Raw genomic sequence first — 15,461 nt, forward strand, 5'->3', positions numbered from 1 at the left:
ATCGCTTTATTTGGTCCTTATTTATAACCTCCTTTGCATGTGCACAACGTATTCTCAGCCTGTGACTCTATATACCATCTGGAATCTTCTGCTTTCCATATGGCCATGATCCAAGCAACTGCTCACACACAAGTCGATTTTGCTTATTTGCAATTATCTGAACGTAGCTATCGAGGCTCGCATCTCTGATGATAACGGGAGGCAGCTTCTGGTTCTGTCCTTCTCAGTGCTTTGCTCACAGGCTGCAGCATCGCTTCTCTCCAGCTCCATCTTGACCTCCCCTCAGTTGCGTGCGCCTGTCATTAATCATTTACTCTTCCTTTCACTCTCCCTCCATTTTTGTATTTCTCTCTCACTCACTAGTCTCACTGCCTCTGCCTCACCAAAAACACCATCATTACTTTCACAACTAACATGTTTTTTCAGGTTTTCTTTTCAGCTTTCTTTGTGCGTTATCTGCTCAGCATATTAATATTGATGTGTCCTGCTGACAGATTCTTGGAAACCTTGTTTGCTGTCACTAGTGAACAGTGTAACACTCCTTCGACTTCAGGAGCCTGTTATCCAGGTGGCTGTTGGCGGTTGGAAACTCCAAACTAAGCTTAAAAATCAGGAGAATGTGTGGTGCAGCTGGCTTTGAAAGACAGACTGGGTGTAAGCTTTATAGTCGCAGTCGGAACTTTGACCATGATGGTGGAGGTCCACCTGGCTAAAGCATCAAAGACATCCACTCCGATATTTTCCGCCTGTCTCTACACTACAATTAATGCTCTCCCTCTGTTGTTTTCTTGTGCCGCTGTCTATAAGATGAATAATTCAGTGTTGTAATGGGTCTATATTTGTAGTTGTTTATCCTGCCTCAGTGCCCCGACCAGCCTCTCCAAGAGTCCTCCATCTCTCTCTCTGCCTGTCAGTCAGTCAGAGCCTCATATAGGACGGGAGAGTTCAGCGAAGTCGTTCAGCGAGCCTCTTAAAGGAACATAAAGCCCCTCAGAGAGGCTTGATTAATCAGGGGAAGTGTTTGGCAGTGGCACACTGAGTCGTCATCAGCAGCAGTTTGATCACTGCTGTCTTTCAGGGCCAAGCTCCTCTCTCTTTTCTGCCGGCGTAGAACACTCGACTCCTCCACAGGTGGCTCGTGTTTAAGGCTAGCAGGAGCCAGCTTTGTTTTATTGTGATGGATTTGAAGAATGTCTTTGGAGGTTTACCTGCATTTTTATGGGGTGTTGACAGGGCATGACAGTTGTTTAAGTTTCATGTACGGATGCAATGACAGGTCAATGCAGTCGATGGCATCGTGGGGAGGTGCTCGCTCTCCACACCTCCGAGGCTGGAGGGCACACTCCAGGGTTTGATGTCCTGTTGGAGCTGGGACAGGGATGAGGCGAGTCTGGGACAGAGCGTTACTTGGTTTATGACTTTGTCACAACCAAACTGCACAGAAGCGCACATTCAGAGCTGGGCACCTCGAGAGAGTGCCATCTCTTCACTCGGCAACCCCTCTCACATGCAGCGGCCACACACATAGACGACACTCTACATTCACTCCTACAAAAGCCTCTTTTAAGCCTTGGAACGCATTATTTCTTTTTCCATTAATTTTAATAGGAAAAATCGATTCAGATTTCGAACAATTCGCTTCTCGAACGGCCGTCTGGAACGGATTGTGTTCAAGAACCGAGGTACCACTGTATATCTTTGTATCCATGAAATTACCTTTTTTGAGTGTAATGTCCAAGTATAACTACTCGCATCACTTGCTCATTCTCGGTTCAGTCCTGGTTCCCGTCCTCAGTGTTGGAGCTTTGTGAGAGTCATTGATGAAATGATAATGTGCACGCTCCAAGGAAAAGATACTTGTCATTCTTTCAGCACGGCAGGAGACGTTAGATTTAGTTCCCCCCACAGCGCTAGGTTTATCTGGTCCTGGTGTTTCCGGAGATGGTTTGGTATTAATTTGTAGAATCAGGTCACAGCAGGGAGTCTGGTTAACTGACGCGCAGCTCAGTGATGATCCTCGACAGAGGAAATATGGAAGTTACCCAAACTCAGGAGGAACCATAGTGACACTCTTCCAGCAACTCTTGTGCTTGTGTGCTTTCCATTGTCACTGGTGTTGGAATGGTATTGTCATGTCATTACAAGTAACATCCGACTTACGACCTGCTCGACCCACGTCCACCCGTACTTACGACCACGGCCAGCAAATGCTTTTTTTTAAAATACAATGTCTGGCACCGCAGCACGTGTACAACAGTTATGGCAGCACAGTATCCCAGCATCTCACACTCACAGCAATCGACCACTGCAGTAGTACCTGACCCTCGCGTCGGCTATTTTGAATGGCATTCCACTTACATCCAATCTGACTTACGACCGGTTGGGTGGAACCGATCAGAGTCGTACGTCGGATGTTACTTGTCCAGTGGTACCTTGGTTCTCGACCACAATCTATTCCAAAGGGCCGTTCGAGAAGTGATTTGTTAAAAATCTGAATCGATTTTTCCCATTACAGTGAATGGAAAAAGAAATAATGCATTCCAAGCCTTAAAAGAGGCTTTTGTAGGAGTGAATGTAGAGTGTCTGCTGCAGGTGCGCTGTTCCTCTATGTGTGTGGCCGCTGCATGTGGGAAGCAAACATTTTTTTTGTTCAAACTCCGATTTGTTCAAAGTCTGGGACGTTCGAAAACCGAGGTACCACTGTATATGGCATGTTGTGTAACTGCTGTTATGTTGGAGTTGGAATGAATGGCATGAATTGAATTTTATGGCATGTTTTGATTCCACAACTAAAAGGCTGCAACTGTATATAGCATTTAACACAGTTAAATGCTATAATACACTTTGATGTTTTGGGTTGCAACAATTGTGGTCCTGGGACTTGACCTGAATCTTCTAACTTTAAGACGAAGAGAAGATTGTTTTCAAGGAGGTAGTCAAGAGTCTATCTGGCTTTTTTTTCAGTGAGAGAAACAGCACCAAAGGAACCTTGGCTGAAGTGCAATTGAGCTTTGCCAAAATTTTAGAAAATCCCTTTTGTGACAAAAAGACACTTGACTATGATGGCATACTATTTGCAGAAAATAACTATAATAATAATTTGTTGTGTAATGTGTATTACAGTGGTACTGAAGGCTCTTCATTTCATCAATAAAAATATGATGTACCTCTTGATAATGAATCCTGTTTAAAGTAAGGGTCAAAATCACTTGAGTTACTGTGTAAGACTGTGTACCAGCTGAAGAGGTTCTCTGTAACTAAGCAGTAGTTATGAGTGTGTTGCACGACACATTGACGTTGTGTTCTGCATGTTGGTAACCGGTGGCGATCTTCAGTCTGCAGTGGCCAGTCATTCTAGCTGATCTAGTTGAAATCACTACAATAGGTTTGCAGCTGAGAATCTCAATAAAAAAATACTTTATTTACAACCATGGAAACATTCAGTGCTGCTCTTCACAAATCATGTTTTTTGTTTATTTTTAAGCCACCAGCTTGGCAACAAATGCTTTAACATTTTTCACCAATGTTCATTGAGCATCTTTTTGTGTGCTGAAGGTGTGCGGTCCTGTGATCATCTCTAAAACTAATAGTGTGAGGAGATTCCTGGTTGTAGCTTTCCTAAACAGCTTCAGCTACTGTGTCATGTCTGAACGCTCCTGTCGTGTTCTGTCCATCACTTGGCAATACAGCTCCCAAAGAGTCTTGATCAGACGTCAAATTAGCAAAGGAGCGACGCTGTCTTTCATGTTGCAACTCTCACACATATTGAATCACCCGCAGCTGATCAATAAACGACAGATCCATTACAAAGTTTATGTTTGTTGTGATGTGAATCTGTGCCAGACTTTGATCAGCCTAAGTCGATTAGGAACGATCGCTGGTCTTTGCTAAATGCTGATCTTGGGAAACACGTGTGGACTGAGTGTGGGGTGTGGTGGAGAGCCGCTCCTCTCCGGATGAGATCACTCTTTCTTCCCGCTGCCTTCATTAGACCAAACTCTCCCACCGACAGTTCAGGCTCACCGACTCGCTGCTCCTCTGCAGATTTACAGCAGCAACTCGGGATGGGGGTCGACTTCAAATATGAATCTAATTATATCTGACAAAATCACTTCTGTTATGAAGGAGGAAGGAGTTGGTGCTCTCTTCCCCTTGTTAGCCCAATTTCTCCTCTCCAGATTTTCATCGCAGCAGCCTTCAGTCATCCACCGCCATTAATGCGTCGGCGCGTTTATTTACAACACAAATTACAGAAGCAGACAAGTTGGAAATAGAAATTGTCTTCATTCCTGATGGATGTACACGATGAAGGACAATGTGAGCAAGCTGATTCCGGACCCGGGCGAGTCTCATTAGAATCCATCAAGTGTCTAATTCTTTAAACTGCATATTCTCAGGCCGGAGCTATTTGAAGTGATGTTCATGTCATGACAAGAGAGTCAATTTATGATGTCAAGTCAGCTAACCTTGAACCCCCCTCACCAACCCGACCCCCTCATCTAATCCTCAGATCATATCTCGGCTCAATAGTTTGACTTTAAATTCCACATCACTGAGTTTTCATCAGCTTAATTCAACAATTTGAACAGTTCAATGGCAAAGCTCCAGCGTGAACCGTCCTGGCATTGGAACCGTTGTTGGTCACTGTCCAGCCACCATCATAATGTGTCGTCATATTTAATTTTTAAATTGTATTTTCACCCTTTGGTTCTTGTTTTAAATTCAATATTTCAATGTCCTTGAAGTCCTTGTCTCAGTATATGTATTTTTTAAAGTATTCCTCAGTAATGTTTGGCTACAATTTATTGTCAAAATGCAGTTCATTATTATTTTTTATTATATTATGGATTACTATTGTGTTACTGTTTTTTTTGTCTTGTGTGTCTTCTTATATGTCTATCTTTGTGAGAACCAGTATGAGTTTTTAACCAACAGAGTGAGGACATTTTTGCAAAGTGAGGACATTTAGTCCTCACTTCTTTAACCCACATTTGGAGTGTTCATTGTCTCTGGCATGGTAATGTCCTTGTGGTAGCTATGCTTCCCCACAAAATATTTTCTTGTTGCATGTGCATCATGATGCAGACTTTACATCACAGACCAACACAGCTGACATGTTGCTGCCGGTGGGAAATTATTTTCTCGGCTACTGGAACTTTCTTGAGGCGGGGCTTCCGGCCATTTCCGCTGACAGCTGATGGCATCTGATACGTTTATCTTTTTAATGTAAAGACAAAAAACAGCAGAACCCATCTGTTGCAACACTGGTGTCTGGGATAAAATAGATACACAACAATGTAAATAAAACATTCAGAAGTTTGTTCATTGCGCTTTGTTTTTCTGGTGACGTCAGTATTCACCGACATTTGTTTTTGGAAAACTTCTTTAGTAACAACAAGATGAATTGAACACAATTGAACAGCAATGCATATTGACCTTAAAGTGCTAACTTTTTTAAATAACTATATTCATTCTATTTAGTTCACTATCATGAACTAAAATACTCATATCAGACATGCTCTGTTTTCTGTTTCCGTCCAGGGTCCTCCCCAGCGCTTTTGCAATGTAGAGCTCCCCCCGACATGAGTTGTATTTTAAGACTGTTAAATAAATTAAAAAAAAGAAGCCCCATGTTTTTGCTTTCCTTCCAAATTGTCAGTATGTTTCTGTATCGTCTATCCCATAAATCAACCCCCCCTTTTCCTCTGCCCTCTTCTCTGTGATAAACGCACTTCCTCTGACCCGCATCTTTGGAAAAGTTGAAAGGTCCTTGACCTCTTGTCCAACCCATTAATGCTGAACACTTTCCTTCCATTGGCTTGAATTTGAAACCGAATGGGACCAGAATAATTCATTCACTCGTGCAGCCGTCTCTCTGAATGCATTCACAGCAGGTACACAAGATCTTTGGGTTTAATAAATGCTAACACTGTTGTTTGGAAGTCAGGGCTCACTGGGGAGACAGAATCAGACACTTTGACAGCAAAAAAAAAGAAAAGAAAAATGATGGCACAAGTTTGTTGTAGAGGATGTTCACTGATGTACAGTGCTTTGAAAAAAAAGTGGACACATCTTTTATTCATGCTCAGTTACCGAGGTATCAAGAGTTTTGTCAGGCCTCTCATTGTTCTGTTAACCTTGTCCCTGTAAAGCGCTCTGTCTTTGGTTAGACATTACTGGCAGGTCACTGGGGAGCCGAAGAAAAATGAAGATGTCTCTGCATTTTTTCATCATTTCTACAAACTATTGCATGCAACCAAAAAAAATGAATGTTGAGAGCTGTGACACAACATTCTGCATTATTAAAACTGTGTGGGGAAGTAGCGTCACACAGCATGCGCATCCATTGATTCTCGTCTTGGAAAGCATACTTTCAGCTCAACAAATGAATCGCTTTGAGTCATGAACTTTTCATGAGTCGACCAATTTTTATTGGACTCTTTCTTTGAACCAGTTTCTTCTCTATTCTCTCGAAGCCACCAAGCTAGCCAGTTCCGAAGTCAGATCCTGTGCCCTGATCTTGGTGCACTTTTTCATGTTCAGTTTATTTGCTTTGCTGTCTTGGAGTGCATTGTTCTATTTTTCTATTTATTGCTGATCTTTGTAATGTGTTATTTCTAAAATTTGATTTGATTTGTTGGTAAAGTCTTTCAACAATTGAAGTATTTTATTTTAATTTTGAAAATTAAACTAAACCAAAATATATAAATAGATAAAGTATTTTTGACAATATTTTTAAAGGAAACTGTTATCACAAGAAAACGTAATGGGTCACCGACATTCGGTCAATTGAGACATAAGAAGAAACAATTTTCATTCTGTTTATACAAATAAATATCAATACAATTTTGTTTCTATATCCAACTGTCGATTAAACTTTCACCCAGACAAGACTGATGCTTCCATCTTACAACGTAACCGGAGGTACCTACTCTTTAAAAAAGCTGAGTTCAGAGCATGGAAGCAGAGGAAGAATATCAGTGAAGAATTGAGCAGTTTTTTTTAGGTTGAAGAGAAGGTTCGTGTAAATGAAGGACTTGGTTGTATCCACACAAGATGAAGATGAACTGGTTGTTCCACTCTCTCAAGAAGGGTCAGCAGTACAACGTATATAATGCGTGTGAGTAAACAAAGGGACTTACCCTTTTCCAGGCCCATTTTGTCACTGCGGCGTCTTCCCACTGCTTCGATGATAAGTTCATGTTTGTTTACGTGTGGAAACCTTTGGTTGTGCAGGCAGTTTGAGGCATGTTCTTGCTTAGTGCAAAACTGCCCTGAATTTGAAATCATTTTTACTTCACTACACTTTTTCTAATTCAACAGAACCCAATTTGTAGACAAGGTAAGGTCATTTCATACAGAATATTTATGCATAGTTTCATAGCAGTTGGTGACTCATCAACCTGCATCACATTAGGTTATATTTCAGGTGTTTTAAAATGATGCCATGGGACGAATCATGTGTCTGCTGGTGAAAAATGCTCATAGTATAGAAGTTTAAACTGCCATTTCCTGAAGTTCATTCCAGAATTGTAATGGTGAATCCCATCGGGTTTGTGTTCTTCCTATCTCTAAATGGGCATAAGGAACAAGGCGAGGGAGCAAGAAAGGAAAGTGATAAAGGCAATAAGGAGTGAGGGGGGCGGGAGCGAAGAGATGAAGCACCTGTGTGCTGAACAGAAAGGTGCGTAGTTCATCATCTTCAGACGCACAGACGGTGCTGTCTGGAGAGTTTATTTTTACCTCTGAAAAAGTGGAGTCTGGAACCACGACAGCCATTCAGAGGGGATTCTAGGACACAGACAATGAAATGTTTTCACAAATGTGACTTATTAACTGCTGCTTAATTTAGCTCTCCGTGTGCTGTAAATAAACAAAGTTCTGCATCATCGTTTCACTGCAGCGCATTCATAATTGTGTTTAATGTGGTGAGCTATACTGACGTATCACACTCAGAGGTGGTGGTGGTGTTGCCTCGAGCTTCTGTTGGTTTAATGCCGTGGAGATCTCTTCATCATGTTCAATATCTATGAGAAGATCTGGGGGATTTCTCCCACCTTGTCCAGTTGGAGCCCCACATATGCTGAGACAAAGGTCAAAGCCTAAACTCAGGAAATGGAAGATTCTGGGCATGAGTAGCATGTGAGACTCATTTTCAAGACAGGATGCAGTGTTGTAATTTAAAGGTCACCAAGTAAAATTTGCCCTGCTACAGTTGGTGGTTACTTCAAGTGTATTTTCCTCTTAATGTGTAGAGTACTAAGAGCCAGTTTTCTACCCTACAATATCATTGACTTGTGTGTCTTGTGTGTTTTACCCAAATGTTAAATTCTGTTTATGAATATTTTGGGGAATCTGTGGGTTCTGTCTTACTGCTTGTCTGAGTCAAACCTTCTATCCTCCTGCTGCGCTGCAACCAGACTGGAATGTACCCTCATATGATATTGTTGCTATGATCCAAAATGTCTTCTTTTATGCAAGACTAGGGTTGTCACGCAGTTTGTGTGTGTGTGTGTGTGTGTGACTGTTTGATTTTTTTATTTTTATTTTCATAAATTATTTTTATTGCAATGTTATGGACTTCATTTCTTTGTTGTAATAAAAAAAAGAAGATACTGATCATTGAGATGTATATTTTTGCTGTCATGTGTCAATAAAAATATTGTCCAAAAAAAAAAAAACTTCTATCCTCCATCACCTCCCGATCCATAACACACATTAACTTGTGGCTTTCCATGTGATTAAACTCAGCATAACAACAACAGACAATTCAGTATACATACAACACATGTCCAGTAATAAGCATTTGTACCACTACGGTACAGGTCCCCTAATACACTGCAGGAATTCAAGCTCTAATAATGGTAAACGTTATAAGTCCAAATGATAGCCCAAAAAAGCAGTAAATACTTTTTGTGCCACAACTGTTTTTACTGACTCAGATTCTCCCACCTTCTAGACATGACCATGACAAAACCGACGCTTTAAGAAGCCACCTGTCTGGCATACATTCGCTTGAGTAAATCGGCTGGAGTTATTTTAAAATCAATGTGACTTGTTTTAAAGACCCGATAGTTCATCACCTCACCGTGGCTCAAAGCTGTAGTCAGTATTGGTATAGACACTCCAGGGGGTTATTGATGAACAAATTAGGCCGGTGGTTAATTCTAATCACAGACCTGGGGTCACTGGTCCGTGCACTGTGTGGATTGGAACACTTGAATCTGATAGTCTGCACTGTCACCCCATGTGTTTACACGGACAAGAATGTAGAATAGAAGAGTATGTGTAATGTGAAGTAGCCATAGTGAGAAGTCTGTGCGGGCTCAAAGCTGCAGCTTCAAAGTTCTAGAAAGTCAATTGATGTGGCATCTAGACAGAATGTCTCCGCCGTGACTCTCCATCGATGTCTGCAGAGGATGTTCTGGGAGGAGACACGCTAGAGAAATTATTCCTCAGTTGACCTGGGAGCACCTGGGCATTCCCTCAGTTTCTGGGGAGAGGGATGTCTGATACTCTTTACAGGATCAGACCCTGCGGATAAGCAGAAGGAAGTGATGGATTTATTGATCACTTGCGGGAATTGAGTGAGAGGACTTCATATAGGTTTGTTGTTGGGCTGCCTGGTGCAGTGGCTTCCTGTCATTTACCGAGAGAAAACCTGTACACAAGAGTGATAAACACCTCTCTTTTCGCCACATATAATGATAAAATTTAACTTGACCTTAGTCAGGTAAAACTCTGGCTCTTAAGACTGGCTTGAGAGTTTTCTGTCACTTTTCATGCAGCAATGATGAAGAAAATAAATATCTGTATTTCAATTAAACCTTCTGTATAGCCCATTTAAATGTAAATCTTTGTTGTGTTGTTTATTGAAGAAGTTCCATGAGGTTTCCAGCATGTTGGCTAACATGAACGTATAGAAAGACTGTCTTTTTTCTGACCGTGTCCTTCCTTCTCTCATCAACAGGTTAGCTCTGTATGTGTATGAATATCTGCTGCATGTCGGAGCTCAGAAGTCAGCACAGACCTTCCTGTCTGAGGTGAGTGTGTTTGTGTATCTGTCCATGTGTTGGAGAAATGGAAGCAAAAATGAAAATTGGTCATCAACATCTTTCTCATTTTGAATTTTCCGTCATTGATTACAAGGTTGATTTTATTCCATTATAATTTCTGTAAGATCTGGATTAATGGCTGAGTAGTCTGAGTTTATTTAAACAAGAGAAACCTTTAACCTAAACTGATTCCACTACTATATCCTCTAAACACGTTCATATAGCAGTTGATTTGTTTGGCTCTCAAGACTCTTTTGAGTTCATTTAGCTGACACAGCAATAGCTCATTTTACCTTGTACTTCCATTGCTACGATGGCCGTAGTGTTTCTTTATAATAGGGTTTCCCCTTCCTACTGTACATTACATTTAAATCCAGAGTAATTTACAAGTAACATCTGACTTACGACCTTACCTTACTGACTTAGGTCCACCCCTACTTACGACCACAGCCAGCAGATGGTTTTTAATTTTTTTTTTTTTTAATTCAATGTCTGGCACCGCAGCGCGAAGCTGCCCGGGAACAGTACAACAGTTACGGCAGCACTGTATCCCAGCATCTCACTCTCATACATTGATCTACCACTGAAAAGTACCTATAGGAGCACCTAGAACCCTTGCGACCTATGTCCAATCTGACTTAGAACAAGTTGGTTGGAACTGATCCCGGTCGTAAGTCGGATGTTTCTTGTATTATTATTTTTATTGTTGAATTTTCAAGATAAATGCTACCTGACTTGAGATAATTTCATCAAGCCAGGAGAAACATACACTCACACACAACCTACAGTATCATCCTGGCATTTTCCTCTGCCTTGTCATGGAGGAAGCGGTCTGGGCTCACACTTTCCTCTCCCTTCTCTCTTGTCACTCTTCTCTGGGAATATGAAGGTGTTGCCAGGATACAGAGACACAATCCCTCCAGCAAGTCCTGCGTCTGTCCCGGGGCTTCCTCTCTGTTAGTCACACATGCAACAGACATCCAGGAAGTCTTTTGACTGGACCCTCTCTTGTTTAGCCGAGCTCCTTACTCAGATCTTAGGGGGTGTCCAGATATCCTGCAGAGAATGTATGAAAGATGCTTCCTGTTTACGGTAGCGATGACCAGTGAGAAACCCATGAATGTTACACACCATAGCATTGCAGCAGTGGGCACCAAGATCCGCTGCTGTGATAAGGCAAGGCTTCCATATAATAGCCTGCGTAACGGATAGCTATTCCTGAAGTGCATGTCAGTAATAATTAAAGCAAAGAAAATGCGTACTTGTGCGAAGATCTGCAATCAGTAAAAAAGCGCAGCCGTGAGTGATGAGGTTTCACTGCAGGCTGAACATCCAGATCTCACACAGCGCCGAGTCCGATTCACTCTCTGCCTCAGCAAAGTCTCTCCTCTTTCTTCCTCCGCTCTTCTATTGTCTTGAGCATATTCTCGCAGTCGCTCTGGAGGTGATGGGGTGAAGATGAGGTTAGTATCTGGTTCTCTGCTGTAAATGGCGGTGAATTACCTCACTGAAGACAGAAGCTGCAGGCTTGTTGATCCTCAGCCAGAACAAAGAGCGGTTATAAAAAGGTTATCAGAATCTCTAACCACTCAGACACCAGTGTTCAGTCTGTTCTACACTGCGTTCTTCTTTTCCCCACAGCAAATCACGATCATGTTGGATTCATTTTAACTTTTTTTTTTCTGTATTTAATGAATATTTGCGTTCAGTATTGAATAGATTAATAGATGCGAGGCAGCTCACTAGGGTTGCACGATCAGGGGATGGAGGTGTTCGCACGAGCCTTCCCAAAAGCCTGCTGGAACACTGCAGTGAGAGTGGCGGCTGCAGCAGCGCGCCAACATCTGCCAGTAATCAGGCTAAAAGGATCTCACTGCAGTGAAGGTAAATGAATGAACCTCCGGGGAATGCAGACCACAAGAAGAAAGAATATGCAGACAGAGTCGATGCTATTTTCTTCTACTCCGATTAAGCGAGAATGAGAGACAGCGCTGAAAGTGTCCTGACCTGAACTGTCTGGAAATCTTATTTGGGCTGAGCTGCTGCCAATTAAATGTGACAAAACTGGAGACACCATGCAAATTCGCCGTCTTTTGTAGCATCACTGTGAGAATAAATCCGTCTTTGTCATAGTGCCGCTGGAAATGAAGTCTTTACTCCGACTGTTAGCGGAGACTGAAAGCACGCGGGATAAACAAGGAGGAGCAGTTCCTGACCCCCCCACATCCCCTCCCTCGGCCCGACGGCTTCAAAGCAAAACATTCCATCTAAAAGTTAGTGTGTCTGATTCACAGCTGAGGTCAGGACAGTCTGATTCGCACTGCAGTCATCGAGCGCTTCCTGTTATTTTAGAAGTGGAACTGTCGAAGAAATGGAGCGCTCACTTTAATTGTAAAGTGTTTGAATAACGCTCACTTCATGTGGGAGTCATATATATTATATGAGAGAGTACATTTCACACAACAAACTGCTGCACCGGATAAAAGCAACAGTAGATTAAAAAACACACCAGAACAGGGCTGTCACACTCAAGCACCAGAAGTTCAATCAGAAGACAATGTTGGACCTCATTTCGGTTGTTAAAGACTAAAGGAAGTGTTTCTGTGGCTCAAAACCTTCCATCCAGTTTCTCTTCTTTCATCAAGTCTTCTTTATCAACTTTCTGGAGCATTCCAAAGGATTCTCTCAAATCTCATGCAGGTCCCAAGGAGTGACTTGGTTAGCCCCTGAGTCTTGAGTTTGACATGTGCTCCAGTGCAGTGATTCTTAACCACAGGACCGGGGCCCATGGTGTGGCCGTGAGTGCCTCCGAGAGTGCCGCTAAAAGTTTTTTTTTTTCACACCTTTGGGCCACGAGGGCCGTAAGACACTCAGTTTTAATACATTAGCCACGTATGGTGGCAGCAGTGTGTCACTGAATTGACTTGACAGCTGCAGATCTGTGATAGTTAACTATGGAGAAGTTCTTGAAAAGAAAAAAATGATAAAGTGATGGCGCCCCCAACAGTAAAAGCTGTTCATGAAAGAAGCTGTTGAAGCAGTTTTTAAAATTAATTTATTTTTATTTTAACATGTTACTTTATTATTTTATGATATTTAGACATGGTTTATTATATTTATTTTATTCCCAATTTTATTCAGCTTTTTTCAATTGTCTCAACAGTTTTCATGTAATGTATTTTTGTTTTTATTTTTTCTTTAGTAAATTTAATGAACACGTCTTGCACCTGCTTCTGCTGCTGGTTGGACTTTTCGATGACAAATATCTTTGCGATGATTACATGCTTTCATGTCATTTCACAAGGTTTTGGTTTGTTTATGTGTAAGTAGATTAAATATGGTTATTGATCACAAATGAAATCAAGAGTGACGAATCAGATCTATTACTCGAATGGGCCCTGGGTCCATTTATTCTGGGAAAGGTGGGCCCCGAGATCAAAAAGGTGATAGAACCCCTGCTCTAGTGCACCCACTGTATTGGTTACAGAGTTTGAGATACCTGACCTTCCAGCTACTGTAAACCTAGCGGCCTTAGTTGGTTGTAAAAAAACTGAAACATCGGTCTTTTTACAGCTGGAAATTGGTGCTTTTGTTTCGTTTTCAATATTTATACAGTACACTATGTAACAGTACTAATTACCTGTAGAAAATAAAGTGTCTAATGAGTTTTATTGAATCATAGTTTAACTTATCACTGGCTGAATATACAGGACTCCTTCTTCAACCAGCTCAGGTGCCATTGAGCAGTTACTCTATCATTCACTCAGCATTCAGTCTCATAAATATATTAAATGACAGATTTAATCGATATATTATCTTTTGATATATTTTTCCATCTGCGATCTCTTTGGTGACAAAACATATTTATTTATTGTATTGGCAACATAGTCTAAAAACAAACCACGCTTTTTTGATGATGCTCTCAGTGCTTCTTAACCTTATGCTTTTCTTTGTTCTTCTCCTGCCTTCCATGTCTGTGTCCAGATCCGATGGGAGAAAAACATCACATTAGGGGAGCCTCCTGGGTTCCTGCACTCATGGTGGTGGTGAGTGTTTGCCTCCTGTCTGCCCCGTTTAAACACATGTATCCTAGCGGCTTTGATCTTCCTCAGAAAACATGATGCTCTTCTTCTCCACAGTGTTTTCTGGGACTTGTACTGTGCAGCTCCAGAGAGGAGAGACACGTGTGAACACTCGAGCGAAGCCAAGGCTTTCCATGACTACGTGAGTCAGCAGTGCTGTACTATTTAATGTGTTGTGAAAACAAAACGCATCACACTTATCGTTTTTTACTTGACATGATCAAATGTTTCCACTGTATCTACTTAAATAGTTGTAAAGAGGGTCACTAACTTGGAGAGTGCCTAACTTTAGCTGTGTGTTGAAGGCTCGGTTCGGTTTTCCCTGCTGCATTACATCCCTGCAGTGACTGTGGTTACTGCAGGGGCCTTTTTAAGATAACCCGTTGACCATTGTGCGAACGGATGAGTGCGTCTCTCGGGGACGGTGCAAGAAGAAGGAGGATTATTGTTGTTTTTCCGCCGTCTGACTCATCGGATTTGACTGTTGTTTATTGAGATATATTGCGGGCAGAGCGCAGGTCAGAGGTTTCTGCTACACCAGCAGGATTGGAGCATCTACATCACTGCGATGAGCGAACTGGTGTGGCTTCTGTGCCTGGGCTGTAATGTGTGCATGCGCAGGTGATGCTGCTGATGTCGGCGATGATGATCAGAATGATGAATAGGCACTCTGAGGGTGATGATGTCATCCTGGCTCCAAGTGAACCAGCTAGAGGGCAGCTTGACCTCCAGAGACAGGCAGAGAGAGGAGGCAGAGCTGGGTGTGATGGAGACACACGCGCGGATTCAGTTGGTTACGAAAACACCACGAGGAACTTTCTACTCCCAAATTCACCTGCAGGCATGTAATCAGAGAGTAGTAATTAGACCAATTGTAATTACACCAAGGTCACATTCAATCAGAAGGTGCGACGATATATCTGCGGCTCAATTACAACCCGCCGCCGAGGTGGACGCGGCGGAGAAAAATGCCTCTTCATTTGGAGCCGGTGTCTCTCATTCTGTTTCCTGACTTTGAGACTGATGTAGATGTTAATCAGACGTATTGAAGGTAATTATTTTCAGATAATAGATAATTATAGGGTGATCTCCTCATTAACGGCGGAGAGACTCGCTGCTCATTCGCTCGCCGTCCTTCTCACCTGATAACGGATGGGATTGCGACAAATCCTTCCACTTGATTTGTAAGATTATCCTGGCTGGAAGCACCTGCAGCAGATAGCAGGAGCACGAGCAGAGCACAGGGAGAATGCTGGTCGCCAGATCGCACGTGGAGCGTAGATATTAGCGTCGGTGGTGAAGCGCTGCTTGGATGGTCATGTTA

General features: G+C 42.2%; 1 protein-coding gene across 2 annotated transcripts in view; it reads left to right on the top strand.

Annotated features, from left to right (window-relative positions):
* The window catches only part of ssbp2a (single stranded DNA binding protein 2a), a 51,364-nt gene that overhangs the window by 18,504 nt on the left and 17,399 nt on the right, over positions 1–15,461 (top strand). For both annotated transcript variants that reach the window (XM_053869702.1, XM_053869703.1), the window contains exons 2-4: positions 9,971–10,043; positions 14,040–14,101; positions 14,195–14,279. In XM_053869702.1, coding sequence (XP_053725677.1) covers positions 9,971–10,043; positions 14,040–14,101; positions 14,195–14,279 — 220 coding nt within the window. The remainder of the gene's footprint in view (positions 1–9,970; positions 10,044–14,039; positions 14,102–14,194; positions 14,280–15,461) is intronic.

The sequence above is a fragment of the Synchiropus splendidus genome, chromosome 7 (assembly GCF_027744825.2).
Source record: "Synchiropus splendidus isolate RoL2022-P1 chromosome 7, RoL_Sspl_1.0, whole genome shotgun sequence".
Classification (NCBI taxonomy): Eukaryota; Metazoa; Chordata; class Actinopteri; order Syngnathiformes; family Callionymidae; genus Synchiropus; species Synchiropus splendidus.